This window comes from Argopecten irradians, chromosome 1 (assembly GCF_041381155.1).
Source record: "Argopecten irradians isolate NY chromosome 1, Ai_NY, whole genome shotgun sequence".
NCBI lineage: Eukaryota > Metazoa > Mollusca > Bivalvia > Pectinida > Pectinidae > Argopecten > Argopecten irradians.
In genome coordinates this window covers 24,162,302-24,178,911 of record NC_091134.1, presented here as the reverse complement: position 1 = coordinate 24,178,911, position 16,610 = coordinate 24,162,302, and the positions used below count along the sequence as shown (strand labels likewise).

Below are 16,610 nucleotides of genomic sequence, written 5' to 3'. Positions count from 1 at the left end.
ACTGCACTAAATACAGTCGTTTGTTTTGTTTCGTTTAGTTTTACATCCTATCAACAGCGAAGGTCATGTAAGGATGTGCCAGGTTTGATGGTGGAGGAAAACCAGAGTACCCAGAGAAAAACCACCAACCAGTTACCCAGAGGTGGAGGGCTTGTGGTAATAAGTTAGGACATCTTGACCACTCAGTAACTGCGGCCCCAAAGTATATCAAAAGTGTTTATTTGTTTGTGACATCGTCACATAGTAGATGACATTCATTAATTAACAAGAGATCCCAGAGGGATCTTGGCGCCCACCATAGAATGATCTATGTCTGACAATGGAAAGAGGGATCTTTTCTCTGCTTTTCAAACTTTTGCAAACATACTATATATAAAATTTGAGACAGATCGCTTCAGTAATTCCTGAGAAAACATCAGTAACAAACTTCAAACTATCAAAATCCAAGATGGCTCCTTGGCGGCCATCTTGATGATTGATCGGTCCCAAATCGAAATATGCACAACTAGGGCCCTAGGGGAACCTATATATGAAATTTGAGACAGATTCATTCAATACTTTCTGAGAAATAGCGATAACAATCTTAACTATCAAAATCCAAGATGGCAGCCTGGCGGCCATTTTGTTGACCGATCGATCCAAAAACGCATTATGTACAACTAGAGCCCTAGGGGCACCTACATATGAAATTTGAGAAAGATCCCTTCAGTACTTTGTGAGATATAGCGATAACAATCTTTAACTATCAAAATCCAAGATGGCTGCCTGGCGGCCATCCTGTTGACCGATCGGTCCCAATACGCAACATGCACAACTAGGACCCTAGGGGAACCTATATATAAAATTTGAGACAGATCCCTTCAGTACTTTCTGAGAAATAGCGACAGCAAACTTTAACTATCAAAATCCAAGATGGCTGCCTGGCGGCCATCTTGTTGACCGATCGGTCCCAAAAACGCAACATGCACAACTAGGACCCTAGGGGAACCTATATATGAAATTTGAGACAGATCCCGTCAGTACTTTCTGAGAAATAGCGATAACAAACTTTAACTATCAAAATCCAAGATGGCTGCCTGGCGGCCATCTTGTTGACCGATTGGTCCCAAAATGCAATATGCACAACTAGGGCCCTAGGGGAACCTACATATGAAATTTGAGACAGATCCCTTCAGTACTTTCTGAGAAATAGCGATAACAAACTTTAAGTATCAAAATCCAAGATGGCTGCCTGGCGGCCATCTTGTTGACCGATTGGTCCCAAAATTCATTATGCACAACTAGGGCCCTAGGGGAACCTACATATGAAATACGAGACAGATGATTCATTAATTAAAAATCTAACTCAATTTAGGAATGTATCATTAAAACCTAAAATATCTAGGTGGATATCATTTTCTGACCTCATATAATATAATAAAGCAAATCTAGCAAGAAGTTAAATCATACACAGAAAAAAAATTGCTAGATACAGTAAAATGATGAAAAGAATATACATAAATCACATTACACCTTTTGTATAGTTATCTGTGATAATCGATATTTTGTATTTCAAACTTTGTAAATGATTTTTTGTTTGTAAAAGTACCATTAATTTACAGATTTTCATGTCTATCTTCAAATTTATTTCAACATGAAAAAATCATCATAACAAATGCCCAACTGTGACTTGTTAAGCCTTCTTACACATCATACTTTTAACTCCACAAAGGAGGCAATGTACAGCATTTAAATTTCAATGAGGTTTTATTTTCGCTATATTTGCGGTTTTACTGAAATCCATGAATTTAAAAAACTCTGTACTTCTACCAGTATTTCTTATATAACATATTCAAAATAATATTAACGACACTCTCGGTGGATAATAGTCAAAATTAATAGCAAAGAATATAAAGAGCTAACAGTATCTGATTCAATCTGATCTCACAGACCTGAAAACATTTTAGAATTAGAGGCACTTAATTATACCATGGATACCTATTTTACACTTTCCACCTCACTTCATGACATTGTCTCAATTATGATACAGGTCAAAGATTTGCAGTTCACAATTTGCTGTACTCTAAATAACAAAGGATTTCACCAAAGGTAATTACCTAGATATGAAAGTTCATAAATTACCAGTACGTCAACATTTTGCGTAACTTTACATCAATTAAATATTTACAAAGCTGCACTATAACTGTATACAGGTCATATCACACTAGAAACATTGTAAAGTTACAGAATGATTATTTTACAAACAATTTGATATGTGATTTAGCTTCTGCGTTGAAAAAGAACAAGGGCCCAATGGGCCCAAATCGCTCACCTGCTATTTGGTAATCATGCATGGTTCATACTTAACAAATAGGAGAGTGAATAAGGATTTATATCATGCTTAAGCACGTTAGAGGCTCCTTTGCCTCTTGGTTATTAAGAAGAAGTCATTTAAATATTTAAGCCTATATGACTCCTGTGACCTTAAATGAAAGTCAAGGTCATTCATTTGAACAAACTTGGTAGCCCTTTATCCCAGCATGTCACAGGCTCAATATCAGGTCTCTAGGCCTCTTGGTTATGAAGCAGTTATCTTATAAAGACATTTCAGCCTATTTGACCCCTGTGACTTTGAATGAAGGTCAAGGTTATTCATTTGAACAAACCTTGTAGTGCATCATCCCAACATGTAACGGGCCTTATATCAGGTCCCTAAGCCTCTTGGTAATTAAAAAGAAGTTGTTTAAATAGTTTAGCCTATTTGACCCCTGTGACCTTGAATGAAAGTCAAGGTCATACATTTGAACAAACTGGGTAGCCCTTTATCCCAGCATGTCACAAGCTCAATATCAGGTCTCCAGGCCTCTTGGTTATGAAGCAGAAATCTTATAAAGATATAATAGCCGATTTGACCCCTGTGACTTGAATGATGGTCAAGGTTATTCATTTGAACAAACTTTGTAGTGCTTCATCCCAACATGTCACTAGCCCAATATCAGGTCTCTAGGCCTCTTGGTTATCAAAAAGAAGTTGTTTAAATAGTTTAGCCTATTTGATCCCTGTGACCTTGAATGAAAGTCAAGGTCATACATTTGAACAAACTTGGTACCAGGTAACTCTTGATCCTAGCATGTTACATGCCCGATATCAGGTCTCGAGGCCTGTTGATTATGAAACAGAAGACTTAACAAGATTTTCAGCCTATTTGACCCCTGTGACCTTGAATGAAAGTCAAGGTCATTCATTTGAGCAAACTTGGTAGCCCTTCATCCCAGCATGTCACAGGCCCTATTTCAGGTCTCTAGGCCTCTTGGTTATTAAGAAGAAATCTGTTAAAGATTTTCACCTATTTGACAACTGTGACCTTGAATGAAGGTCAAGGTCATTTATTTGACCAAACTTAGTAGCCCTTCATCCCAGCATGCTATAAGTCAAATTTCAGGACTCTAGGTCTCAAAGTTTTGGAGAAGACGTTTAAATGGAAAAGTTGACGCCGGACGGCCATACGGACGGCGGGACGACGGACAGACGACGGACGCTGCACCACAGCAAAAGCTCACTTGCCCTTCGGACAGGTGAGCTAAAAATGAAAAAATTGTCAACATTCCTTTTAAATCTTATTTTCTGGAAACCATCATTATTTGCATCAAATTTTCTATATTTTGAAGATATAGCCTGTCAGATCAAAATTTTATTTTTAGAGTCTTATATTTGTTGTAATTTCAGAGCAACCAGAATGTTTCATTTTGTAATAAGCTCTTGAAATTCAAAGCAATATTTTAATTAATATCAGTTTCGAGGTAATATTTTAATCAACAAAAGATTTGAAGCAATATTTTTAATACCTGGTAACTATGACCACTATCAGGTACAGGTAGTTGTTTTGCTGTTGATTGATTTAATTGACATTTATGCTATAAGAAGTTTTTCCTATTTCTTTAACTTATATTTTTTTTATAATACTTATTCATTATTACCAATAAGTGTCACATGCATTCACATTTTACAATCTGCTTGGCAGTCAAACATTCTTAATTTCAGTAATATTTATCTTACATCATCATAAAATATTTTTCAGATAAACTCTGAAATCTTCCATAGAAGAGCCAGCCTCCATTAACAAAGCTTTGCTGTAAACACGCAATGTATAAAATAAAGTAACAAAATCTGTTGTACTAAAAAATGTATCAGCAAGGGCGAAACCCAAAGTGGAAGGGATGAATCCACGACCATATTCCACCATCCACGTTCCAGCTTTCCACTGAACTGCAGTAACCTCTCCCCACTCATGAAGAACAGTTTCACCTATAAATAAAAACTTCCTTTATAACCTAAATCTCTTTATAAAAAAATTGTTGTCTTTGTAGTTGGAGTTGCTATGAAACTATTAATATTACAGGTATCCCTCCCTAAATAGACTGACAAAAATAAATGGTTTATCTACAAACTTTGAAGGCACAATGAAAGAATGTACCCATTAACATTACATGTTATACAATACCTATAAACATCATCGTCAGTTACCCAAATAATCAGCCTACACTACGCTCAGCTTAGATACTAGGTTACTGAGGGTGATAAACATTGACTATACATGTTGTATAATATTTCCATTTAAATTTTGCTTGTTTAGAGGTCTCTTCTGGATACTAGCTCCCACAGTTTTCAAGAAATTATTTAAAATTATCTGAAATATCCACCATAACATTATGTTATTTTTTAAAGTAACACTACTTAGTAGAGGTATAGACCTTTGTATGTTGAGACAAATAAGACAGAAAACTTTTCAAAATGTTACCTGGTGAAAAAACCCTGGATGTCAGTTCACCTTCCTTCCATTGTCTAAATGACCCAGTCAGTATGGTGTCTGAAATGTTGGCCCAGTATCTTCCTGTTTGGAATGAGACAAGATTAATGTAGGATCAGTCATTCAAGACTTTAGTAATATGTTACAGATATATATAGCATCCCACTGATTAAGTCAATGGCACATTGTATAATTTAATTTTTGCTTATTTTAGTGTATCCTTTTCTCTTTCATTTTTGTATATTTTTCATAAAAGTGCTGCAGTAATTCATGCAAGACCATGTAGAAATGCATTATTTTGTCAGCGTTTGAAATTAACACCTGTCCATCTGCCTGTGACCGACAACTTTATAGTAGGGCAGACATTTTTTGCCATGTAGCTGGTCATTTGACCGACAAATTTTTGGTACAGATAGAGTACTAAAGATATACAAAACAAAAAGAGCAATAGCATCGTAGAAAAGTTGAAGATCAAACTGTACAAAACAGATTTGAGTAATTATTAATATTCCAGTTTTCAGTCAACTTTGTTGGGAGAGCAGGATACTAAAACAGACATGTGAATATTTTTGTTAGTAAAACTATAACTTAACTATATAAACTACAAAGATGAATTGTAACTTTATAATGACCAGTAACTTTCAGTCAGGACCAGTATTTTTTAGTGTCAACCAATCCTTAGGACCAGCAGAAAAAAATCCTTAAGGGAGAAAGAACACTGATTTTGGTGTATGACCACAACCTCTTTTTCTAGCTAGATGGATAAAATGCATTTGAATTGGAATACATAAAAAGATACAGGTCATCACCAGCACATATGTGTACAGAATTGGATGTTATCACATCTTCTATGAAACTGAGTGATAATGATCTGTGTTATATTCAGATTGCTTTCTGCTAGAAATAAGGCCAAATGAAGACCCTATAATAAAACCTTCATTGTAATTATTTATTGTTAATTTACCAGAATTCCCTGAAGTGTCGATAGCCGTTCCAAAGAACAGTATGTACTCTGACAACGAGGCATGCAGTATACACATACTGCCCATCCATCCACCAGCATTCATAAACATCCATTGTTCGTCCTCCTTGGGCAGGATATGACCTGGGAACCGCTTTCGTAACTCTATCTTGATTTTGCTATAAGCAAACTCAACTCCTTGACCTGTAATACAGTTAAAAAAACCTTGTAGGTACAGCTTTATATGATGAATCGGTGTTGTTCTATGATTAAACAGTTAACAATTAATTATGTAAATCATTTACAACGTGGATCACCCATTTAAAAATACTTCTTTGACCGAATGTTGCCAATCTGATTAAAACCAGATATGATCTTCAATATGCTTTAGCTTAGTCTAGCTGTCAAGCTGTGGACCATATAATTCTGGGATCATGGGTTTGACCATGACTGGGGGCAGACTACTCTCTGTCAGTTACAAATCAACAGTTGAAGCGCAAAATATGTACTGTAGCCTTATATAGAAGAACTGGGAAAATACACATTCCTGTTGAGTGCCCCGACCAAGAATCATAACCCGGGTCTCTGGTGTGAAAAACTACGGCTCTACTGACTGAGCAAAAGAAGTATGAGCTGAGTGACAGCTCTACCCACTAAGCCAAAGAAGCATGCTCCTTCAGCTGAGTGACAGAGGCTGTATTTAACACCATGTACAAATCACACCAACCCGCTCTTTTTACACTACCCCCCCCCCCCCCCCCCCCCCCCCCCCCCCCCCTGATATGTTTTGAGATTTCCTTAATCTCAACTCGACACTCTTTAACCAACTTCCATGGGTTACAAAGGGCGCCTATGGCCTATGTAGAAGAACAGAGAAAATACACATTCCTGTCAACTGCCCCGTCCAAAACCTATGCTCTGACCAGGAATAAAACCCGGGCCTTCGGTGTGAAAAACTACAGCTCTACCAACTGAGCCAAAGAAGCATGCTTTGTCAGCTGAGTGACAGAGACTGTATTTAACACCAATAACACTCGGCTATGTCCAAACCACACCACCCCGTTCCAGGATATTTTGACACTCACTTTATTTGTGTTTAACTGTTTAAGACTAGCAATAATTAGTTAATTTAGTTTGTTATTAATTAGGCCACCATACTCTTGAGCGTATCAGGTCCTAATGGACTGGCCTATTACTAGATAAGAGAAACTGCAAATCTACATCTACATTGTACTGACCACCTGAAGTTTATGTCAATTGGTGTGTAAAAAAATAAATAATAATAGGCAGAAAGGATTGCTGATTTGAATGCAGTAGTTGAAGGGTTTGAGAGAATTTATGGTTGTAAGGAATTCCAATGCGTTATGGTTCTAGGAAAAAAATGAATATTTACGTGTTTGTGTTCTGCATGAGGGAGTCTGATATGTTTAAAGATGTGCATGTCTTGTGTTGCATACTGGAGGAACGAGGAAGTCTTTTCTAATGTTTATTTTATCATGTGTTATTTTATGAAGCATGGCTAGTCGCATGTCTTTCCTACGGTGTTCTAGAGAGCGCCAGTTTAGATGTTGTATCATGTCACCAACACTGGAAGTGTTTCTGTGTTTGTTGGTGACAAATCTTGCTGCTCTTCTTTGTACCATTTCAATTTTACTGATGTCTGATTTATTATAAGGGTCCCATACTGAACAGGCATACTCTAGTGATGGTCTAACAATGGTCTTATAGGTCTGTTCTTTAATAGAAGTAGAGACGATCTTAAGGTTTCTACGGAGAAAGCCCAGGGTGGAGTTGGCTTTTCCACATGTGAAGACGAAGCCGGTGCAAAAAGCCAATCCGCATACATACCTGTATGAGCGTATCTTGAGGCAATAGCCGCAATTTCAGCATCGTCAGTTAAATATGTTTTAGTCCGAAGCCAAAAATTTACACAATAGATCAGCAATATAAACAATATTAGCCATTTAGCAACGGAATAGATGAAACCGAAAGTCGAACACATCCTTTTTGTTTGTTTCTACTCGACATCAGTTTGGCGCTTAGTAACATGATCACAGAGACGCTTGAATTTTAACCAAGGCCGTTTTCGATTATAAATACGGTTGGACTAGTTGTTCGTTTATTAATTAAAGACGGACCTGGTGATTTTATATTGTTTTCAGACGAGCCTTGACAAAGCCCTCACAGGCCTGTATCAAAAACTGCAAGCCCGTCAGGATTTATAGGCCTACTTGAAATAATGACTTTAACCAACGGTCGAACCGGTTGTTTCGAATAAACGAAAACAGCCCTATCGTCCCGCGTGCCCAGAAACTATTACGTTGCGGCACGTAAACTCGCGAATTCTTCTTTGATCTATCGTCCCGTTAAATGCAGGGGCCGATTTGTGTCCCGTTAACTGCAGGGGCCGATTGACGTGTCCCGTTAACTGCCGAGGGGCCGATTGACGTGTCCCGTTAACTGCCGAGGGGCCGATTGACGTGTCCCGTTAACTGCCGAGGGGCCGATTGACGTGTCCCGTTAACTGCCGAGGGGCCGATTGACGTGTCCCGTTAACTGCCGAGGGGCCGATTGACGTGTCCCGTTAACTGCCGAGGGGCCGATTGACGTGTCCCGTTAACTGCCGAGGGGCCGATTGACGTGTCCCGTTAACTGCCAAGGGGCCGATTGACGTGTCCCGTTAACTGCCAAGGGGCCGATTGACGTGTCCCGTTAACTGCCGAGGGGCCGATTGGGGGCCGATATGGTCACACATAGCTTTGAAGTAAACACAAAATATATAAAAAAAAATAAGTTTTTAAGTGTGGTTATCACTCGGTATAGATATTTTAGAATTCTAATGAATTTGTATATCCTGTCAGAGATTTAAATATACTACTACTATTTAAATCTGTGATCCTGTACAAGGAGAAAACTAGTAGGCAGAAAGTGAAGACTCGTGTAGGGTACATTAGAACGGTGATCGAAGCCTTGGCAGGGACACAGGCGTTTGTAATATATGATGGATATTAATGATAATCAAAAATCGGATCGAATCATAGAAATCAATTCTACAGGCGTTTGTAATATATGATGGATATTAATGATAATCAAAAATCGGATCGAATCATAGAAATCAATTCTATATGATTCGATCCGATTTTTGATTATCATTAATATTCATTATATATTACAAACGCCTGTGGCAGGGACGAAGAAACCCAGCAATCCTCGACGTCGAGTCACCGCCAAAAACAGTTAATTGCAGTGTTTGTTCGTCACGAATGCGTCATGGTCGTGGCACCCGTCGCCGAAGCAGAACAATTTGTGTCACCGCGGACTCCATCGTCAGTGTCGTGGACAAAGGGACCTGGCACGAATTTTTTCAACCAACAGTATATATACTTATATATAGTAGTATATAGGCCTAGTACACATGTATACACAACAGACTTTCTCACAACCTACGTTACAAGTCCCTGTGGGCCTGTGTGACTTACCGATATTGCCTGTAAACTTTTAGAAAACATTATTCACAGCAACATCATGTCTCACCTCGAACATCACAACATCCTCACAAATCTACAAAATGGGTTCAGGTCTAAACTATCCACTGAAAGACAACTAATATTAACCATTGATGATTTTTCTCGGAACACTGGTAAAAATAAACAAATTGACATGGCCTTGCTTGATTTTTCTAAGGCTTTTGACAAATTTCCACACTCCAGACTGTTATCTGTTAAATTAAAATACTATGGTATCAACCCAAATGTGGTTAATTAGTTTTCTTCTTTTCTAAACGACAGACATCAAAAAGTTATACTGAATGGAACATACTCAGATAGGGCCCGAGTCCTCTTCGGGGTTCCCCAGGGGACAGTGGTCGGCCCACTTCTCTTTCTCGTATTCATATCAACCCTCGTAGACTCTGTTTCATGGATAATATCAACCCTCGTGAAGACTCTGTTTCATGGATAATATCAACCCTCGTGAAAGATTTTGACCATTAACCCTCGGCCAGCCTCGGGTTGATTAGCCAAAATCTTTCACTCGGGTTGAGATATCCATGTCCACTTGACCGACCAATGTAAGATTCTATTAATCCATTCCAGTACTAGTCCTCGAATGCCATAGCGGTGAAGCTTCTTGAGTAGAAGACGATGCGACACTTTATCGAAGGCCTTTATTATGGAAGTCGAGTTAAATAACATCGGTGTTGTCTCCCTTGTTCATGGTCCCAGTCCAGTCTTCTACAGCCTCCAGAAGTTGGGTCGTACACGAGTCACCGGATCTGAAGCCGTGTTGATGTTTTGAGAACAGTTGTTCGCGATCCATATGCTCAATGATACTGTTTCGAACAATGCGTGGAATGTCTTTAAATGGGACTGACGTGAGGTTTATTGGTCTGAAATTACCAGGTGACTTTTTTGTCATAATAAAAAAATTGGACACACGTTTGGTGTTTCCACGAATCTGGTACTTAACTTTGTTGAATTGACTTGTTGAACATTATTGACAAGGGTTTAGCGATTGCTTCGGCCGTTTCGAAAACAAGTTTTGGGTGGATTCCATTAGGGTCTAGTTGCGGTTGTTTTGGTGTTTGTCGACAATATGCGATGGTTTTGACTGTTACACTGAATGGACACTTTTGCCAAGGCTGGGATTGTAGACCTAGTCTTCTTGGTTTGGAGTTTGACCCTCTTCTTGGTTTGGAGTTTGACCCTCTCTGTACCTAGTCGGGTCTTTGAAATGCTGATGGAAAAACAGTGTCTTACAGTTTCAAGGAATTTCATTGTGATTAAAGCCACCCACAATAACTTTGTACGAAGCTGGTATGTTCAAGACTGTTTTAATAATGCTGTTATTTTTTTTGTTGTCTTCGCCCGCACTGATTGGGCTACGATAAATACCACAGATGACCAATACGTCGCGGTCTCTTAATTTAATGTAACAGGTAATATGAGCACATTGACTGTCAATGTTTAGACATAATTTTTTTATACAGTCTAAAATGTTTTGACATATATAACAACATCTCGGTTATTATCGTCACTGAAGAAGGCGCGATAGTTTGCTACTTCATATATTGAGTAACCTAATAGATAGGCGCTCTTTTTGGGAAGAATTTCAGTCAGTCAGATAAGGTCCGGTTTTCCCTTTCGACATATTCCTCGAGTTCGCACTTTCTGGTTGGTGTAAGAGTGTCGACATTGGAATAATATACACGTCAGCTTATCTAGGTTTCCCAGAACTGGTTCTGATATTTGTAAAGTATTTGATGGTGAGTTAAAACAACTATTTAACTCCTGGATAGTTCTGACGAGGTTGGGGATGTTTGTTGTCTTAGTGATTTGTCCACGTCACTGATCTTTACATTTAGGTAGGACTCCTGTGCTGTCGTCGATTGATTGTTGACCGACATCCACTTCATCCGCCGAGTCTAATTTTCTAACTGGACTCATTGTTAATGATCTGGAAATTGCGTTAGAGGCGTAAGTCTATAGGTTTGTTGTTGACTAGCCAATACTTGACTTGGTAACGACGGAGGGTGCTGTGGTGAGGCAGTCTCCGAACAGCAGCCCCTTCCCCAGTCCCCGGACATCAGGGCACCATGTTGGTTGATCTTTGGTAGTTCGGGCACCGGCATAGTTCCACGTTGTTGTTAACGGCGCGGTACTTGTTTATGTCGAGCACCTTAGTACGGGTCAAGTGGCGGAGGTCGGAATAGCTCATGGGTCTAGGTGGTGTTCGCTTTCTTAGGATTCTTGTCTTTGTCTTTGGGTTTCTGTCAGGTCACGGGTCAGGATAACTCTTTGCATGCGCGATTCGACCTTTTGTTTTATAGAAGGTATTTTCACTGTAATTTAACATCGAGTCCTATTACCACAGGTCTGATTTTTTCCACTGCAGAGCGTCCTACTCTAAAGTTTGCTCGAATTTCTAGTGTATCTAATCCTAAGACACTTGCATTGAGTATGACATCCCTTTCATCCAGTTTTGGTTTCTTAATTTGTTTTCATCACATTTCCTGGAATGTTAAATAGTATTATGATGAGTTCTTTTTGTTTACGTTCTTAAGTTCATGCTGTCCATAAGATTGTTTAGAATTTCTTTAAGTTCGGATAACATACTCTCCTTTGTTATATTGATTTCTTCTCTCACAACCTCCGTTGTCCCAATATTGGTGTTTTTAATGTGGGATTCGTTGATGGAGTTTTTTGATTTAAACATATTTTATTTGCATTTTTTACAATACAAAAAAAGGATTGGGCACAAGTTAAAAAACTTATATTAAGCCCGTTCCAGTTATTTTATAACATATACAAGCAATGGATGACCTAAGTTATATACAGATAAACTTTATTAGAGAGAGAGAGAGAGAGAGCGAGAGAAAGAGAGGGAGAGACGGAGAGAGAGAGAGAGAGAGGAAGAGAGAGAGATTATCAGTATTTTGATATAAAATATACAAACATATAATATAAATACTAGAATAATGGGTCTTTTCCAGCTCAAGTGACAATCACATCTATAATACAAATCCTCATGTTATGCCATACTTGATGGAGTCTCAAGTCGTTTGCTACACAGATTTTATATAGTGAACTATTCATTTCTTGTATAGATGGCAGCAGTCTTTCACGACATGTCCAGATAATAGATCATATTTGCCGAGTTGCCATTTTTTATACAGGTGAACATATTGTCACTAATACTCGTGTTTTTTTTGGCACAATACACGGGTTTAACAGTGAATATGCTGCGTACCTTCAGCGAATTTTGTATCCCACTTACGGCACACACTGAGAACATGTCAATTTTTCTCTCTTTTTTTAACTACCTGCCCCTGTAGTGTCTGTATTTGGGTCGGAAGTGCCTACACTATTCATAACGGAGTTTTGTTTTTCGGCTATGTCAATGTGTAAGCCAACAGTTTATATAGATAGAACAATTTTTCATGAGGAGTTCTCATATAACTTTCTTAGCCAGTATCTTGACAACATGCGGCATGGGTTGATCTTATCAGAGAGGAGACTGTACCAGATGGATTCGGTAGCATATGCACGATTACTTTGACTGTTTCTCGACAGGTCCACTGCTAAATGTGGTCTCCAACACATTCGTTTAGTAGATGGATACCTTGGTTAAGATTATCCACACGATAATATGTAGCGTAATATCATCGTTTTTAATATTTCAATGTTGGCATTCTCTTTGTGGTGATTCCATATTCGAAAAGAATAGTACGGACACTCGAAAATTGTGACCGTGTTGTGGTGATCTTGTTTGATAGTCTCCAACCATCCATACTGTACAAGTGTATTACTGATCGAATTTTGACCATTTAACCGTTACCTGATGAAACGTCCTACCTTGATAGTTAAATCACGTGTCTCGATCCACAAGACAAATATGGATCTGTCTATACCGCTCAATAAGTCGTTGGACATTATTCTGTAATATCTATAGAGGCTGTTGTAACATTATTTTTTCTAAACCACTATTCACCACATTTTGTAGTTTGGACACACTCATGCCACAGGGATAAATTGATTTTTCACAGTTCCATGTTTCAAGTCACGATTAGCCTTTGATTCGGCGTCATGGAAATTTATTGAAAAAAGTATTATTGTGTTTTGGTTTTGGTGATAGTATAATTCATTGGGTCAAAACATTTCATGATCAGGTCAGTGCGTCTACTAATCAGGGTGGAAAGCTGTCTCATTTTTTTCAAATTATAAGGGGTTGTCGTCAAGGGGACCAAATCGCTCCCTACATTTTTATCCTTGTTGCTGAAATTCTAGCTTTCAAGGAAATCATATTTTTTTAAGGTTTTAATGTGCATACTTCTTTCGCAGTATGCAGATGATACCTCACTTGCACTTGATGGCACAGAAAAATCACTTAAAGAAGTTGTTATAGAACTTGCCTTTTTTGCGAATATATCAGGACTTAAAATAAATATTTCAAAAACACAAGTTATTTGGATAGACAGTAAGAAATATAGCATAGATATCTTTCTTCCAGAACTTGATCTGTAATGTGGCAGGGAAACTTTCACTTTGCTAGGTATTGAATTCAACATTAACTTGCACATGATTCCTTAGTTAAACTTTGATGAAAAAACTTACAAAATCAAAATTACTCATAAGATCCTGGAAAAGAAGATTTTTAACACCAATTGGCAAAATAAATGTAATTAAATCTATTTTAGTTTCACAGTTTAATCATCTGTTTATATCATTACCAAACCCAGATGAAAAATTTATTGGGAAATTGAATTCTACATTGTATGATTTTTTTATGAAATAGTAAAGTAGATAAAGTAAGAAGAGAAGTAGTTGTCCAGGATTATATTAATGGTGGGTTAAGAATGATTGATATCCAATCTTTTATAGATTCTCATAAAATAGGTTGGATAAGAAGATTATTCCAATGTGCATCAAAATGGCAAGCCAGTCTGAAAACTTGTGTCAATATACATTTGTTGATTCAAACTGGTTCAGACTATATAAAAAATGTGAACAGAAATGTAAAAATAAGTTTTGTTTAGATGTTTTGAAAGCATGTAAAGAAATGTATTTAGCTAAGGAAAGGGAGTTGAATGATCAGATGATTATCTGAAGACCCCACTATGGTTTAATGACAAAATTCTTATTAACAAAAAGTCCATTTTCATTAAAGACTGGTATAAAAAGAGAGTTATAAATATAAAGGACTTAATAAGAAGCTATGAATCTAGTAGATTCTATACTTTTGAAGAATTTACTCAAAAATATCACATAGAGACTAATTTCCTTCAGTACCATAGTGTTATATCGGCAGTAAAACAATTTAATCGCAATCCAGGTTTTCCTAAAACAGAAATACCTTGTCTATTTATTACAATATGTTATAAGCAAATGTTTAGCAAATCTAAAGGTTCCAAAGTGTTTTATAATAGTCTGATAAAAAGCCAATATTGTACCATCAAGACAAAAGAAATAGAATTGAATTTTTGATTTGAGTAATATATCATGGAAAAATGTTTTTAAACTTCCAATTATGATTACAAAAAAACACAAAATTTAAGTGGTTTCAATATAGAGTTAATGAAAGTATTCTGGCAACTAATTCTTTTTATCTAAAGCTCGAATTGTTCAATCGCCTATGTGTACACTTTGCAACTCGGAATATGAAACCATTACACACTTGCTTTTGGAATATTAAGAGATGCAAAAACTTCTTGCGAGTCTTGAAAATCTTTTTTTAATTTAGACACTCTTTTGGTTCCTTTTAGTTTCAATAAAGAATCTTTCCTTTTTGGACTTTTCTTTCAAAATGTAAATAGTAGAATTGATAATGAAATATTAAATTTAAAATTTTTTAAATTATCAACTTAATGTTATTCAAGACTATCAGAATGTTCAAAAATGTTATGCTTATAACAAAGGTAACGTTTTTGTAGTGAAATTTCGAAAGGAATGGCAAAAATGGGAAAAACTTGTTTTGTTATAATTAATGTATAGTTAATTTATTTTCTTTCTCCTCTCTGTTTCTCTCTCACATATGTTCTGACATATTTTGTCTCCTAGGCAATGATAATAATGCATCCATCCCACATCCCTCTCTTTTTCTATATCTTTTTTTTTATCTTTCTGTCTATCTATGTCTCTGTGCCTGTCTCTATTGCATGTCTTTCTGTCTGTATTTGGATCATATGTCTATATGTTCATGTGTGTATGTAGGTGTGCGAGATGGTGTGCAAGTGTGTGATGGTGTTTGAGAAGGTGTTTATGTTGTATACCAAGTATGTATGTATAAATGGTATATTTATCTTACTATCAAAATAATGACGAATGATAGTGAGTGAGTGAGTTTAAATGTAAATATAGCTCAAAGTACCCATTAAATTGATTGGAGAAAATAATATAGAATTATAAATTAAAACTTCCAATACAAATAATGTGAAATGACAGTGAATGAGTTTACATGTCAATATATGTCCATGTAATTATAAAATTGATTGGAAAAAATAAAATTATATATATATATATAAAAAATAAATAAATAGCGGCAGCATTGTTAATTAATTGTTTATTCAGAGACGGGGTTTCTGGACACGCCCGCGAAAGGGGGTTTATGATTAGATAACTCAATCAAGAGATCTCTCAAAACCTTAACTTGTTTGACGACAAAAACATGATTTTGATACAGTTTTCGATCAAAAAGGGAACCCTGTCATACACCTCCACTGGGCAACTTTAATTTGGCCATAGCACAGACCCCTGTTACCTTTCTGGACACGTTACACACAAATTTCAGAATAAAATCGACAACGCTCGCAAATGGGGGAGGGGTGATTAGATTTTCAGAAAGATATAAAGAAATCTCTCAAAACCTCAACTTTTTAAACTTTTAAAATGTAGCCAAAAATATTACATAGGGAAACGGTTTCGAGCGATAACTTAAGTACTTATTGTCCGATTTCAACTAAATTTGGCACATTGCTTTATATCAACGAGATCTTAGATCGGTTCGATACTGGTTAAAATCAGTCAATATTTGCAAGAGTTACGGGACTTTAAAAGTGTCCAAAATATGGTTTCCGCTCGATAACTGATATATATTTATTGTTCAATTTCAACCAAATTTTATATGCTCTTTTATACCAATGAGATATCGAATGAGTTCGATACTGGTCAAAATCCGTCAATATTTGAAAGAGTTACGGGACTTTAAAATCGTCAAAACAGATTTATTCATGGTTTCCGCTCGATAACTTTAATATTTATTGTCCGATTTCAACTAAATCTGTACTCCTACTCGTGTATGAGGTCTTATTCCATCTGATTACATTGGGTGGATATGCGACCTCATACGAGATCCGTATGTCCGCCATGT

The 16,610-nt window shown here is 36.9% G+C and overlaps 1 protein-coding gene across 1 annotated transcript; it reads right to left on the bottom strand.

Moving 5' to 3' along the window:
• Positions 1 to 1,329: 1,329 nt before the first annotated feature.
• LOC138321583 (sigma non-opioid intracellular receptor 1-like) lies at positions 1,330 to 7,795 on the bottom strand. The gene is made up of 4 exons (XM_069265358.1): positions 7,596 to 7,795; positions 5,751 to 5,951; positions 4,778 to 4,870; positions 1,330 to 4,284 (listed from the first exon to the last, which is right to left on the bottom strand). The coding sequence occupies exons 1-4, from the start codon at positions 7,747 to 7,749 to the stop codon at positions 4,040 to 4,042; spliced, it is 693 nt and encodes a 230-aa protein (XP_069121459.1). The 5' UTR covers positions 7,750 to 7,795; the 3' UTR covers positions 1,330 to 4,039.
• Positions 7,796 to 16,610: the final 8,815 nt, after the last annotated feature.

Excerpts from the sequence above, each read along its gene's own strand:
- LOC138321583 (XM_069265358.1), bottom strand. The coding sequence starts at position 7,749 with ATGTGTTCGACTTTCGGTTTCATCTATTCCGTTGCTAAATGGCTAATA. Across the intron at positions 5,952-7,595 it reads CTCAAGATACGCTCATACAG|GTCAAGGAGTTGAGTTTGCT; the intron begins GTATGTATGCGG and ends ACTGTATTACAG. Across the intron at positions 4,285-4,777 it reads ATCCAGGGTTTTTTCACCAG|GTGAAACTGTTCTTCATGAG; the intron begins GTAACATTTTGA and ends TTTTATTTATAG.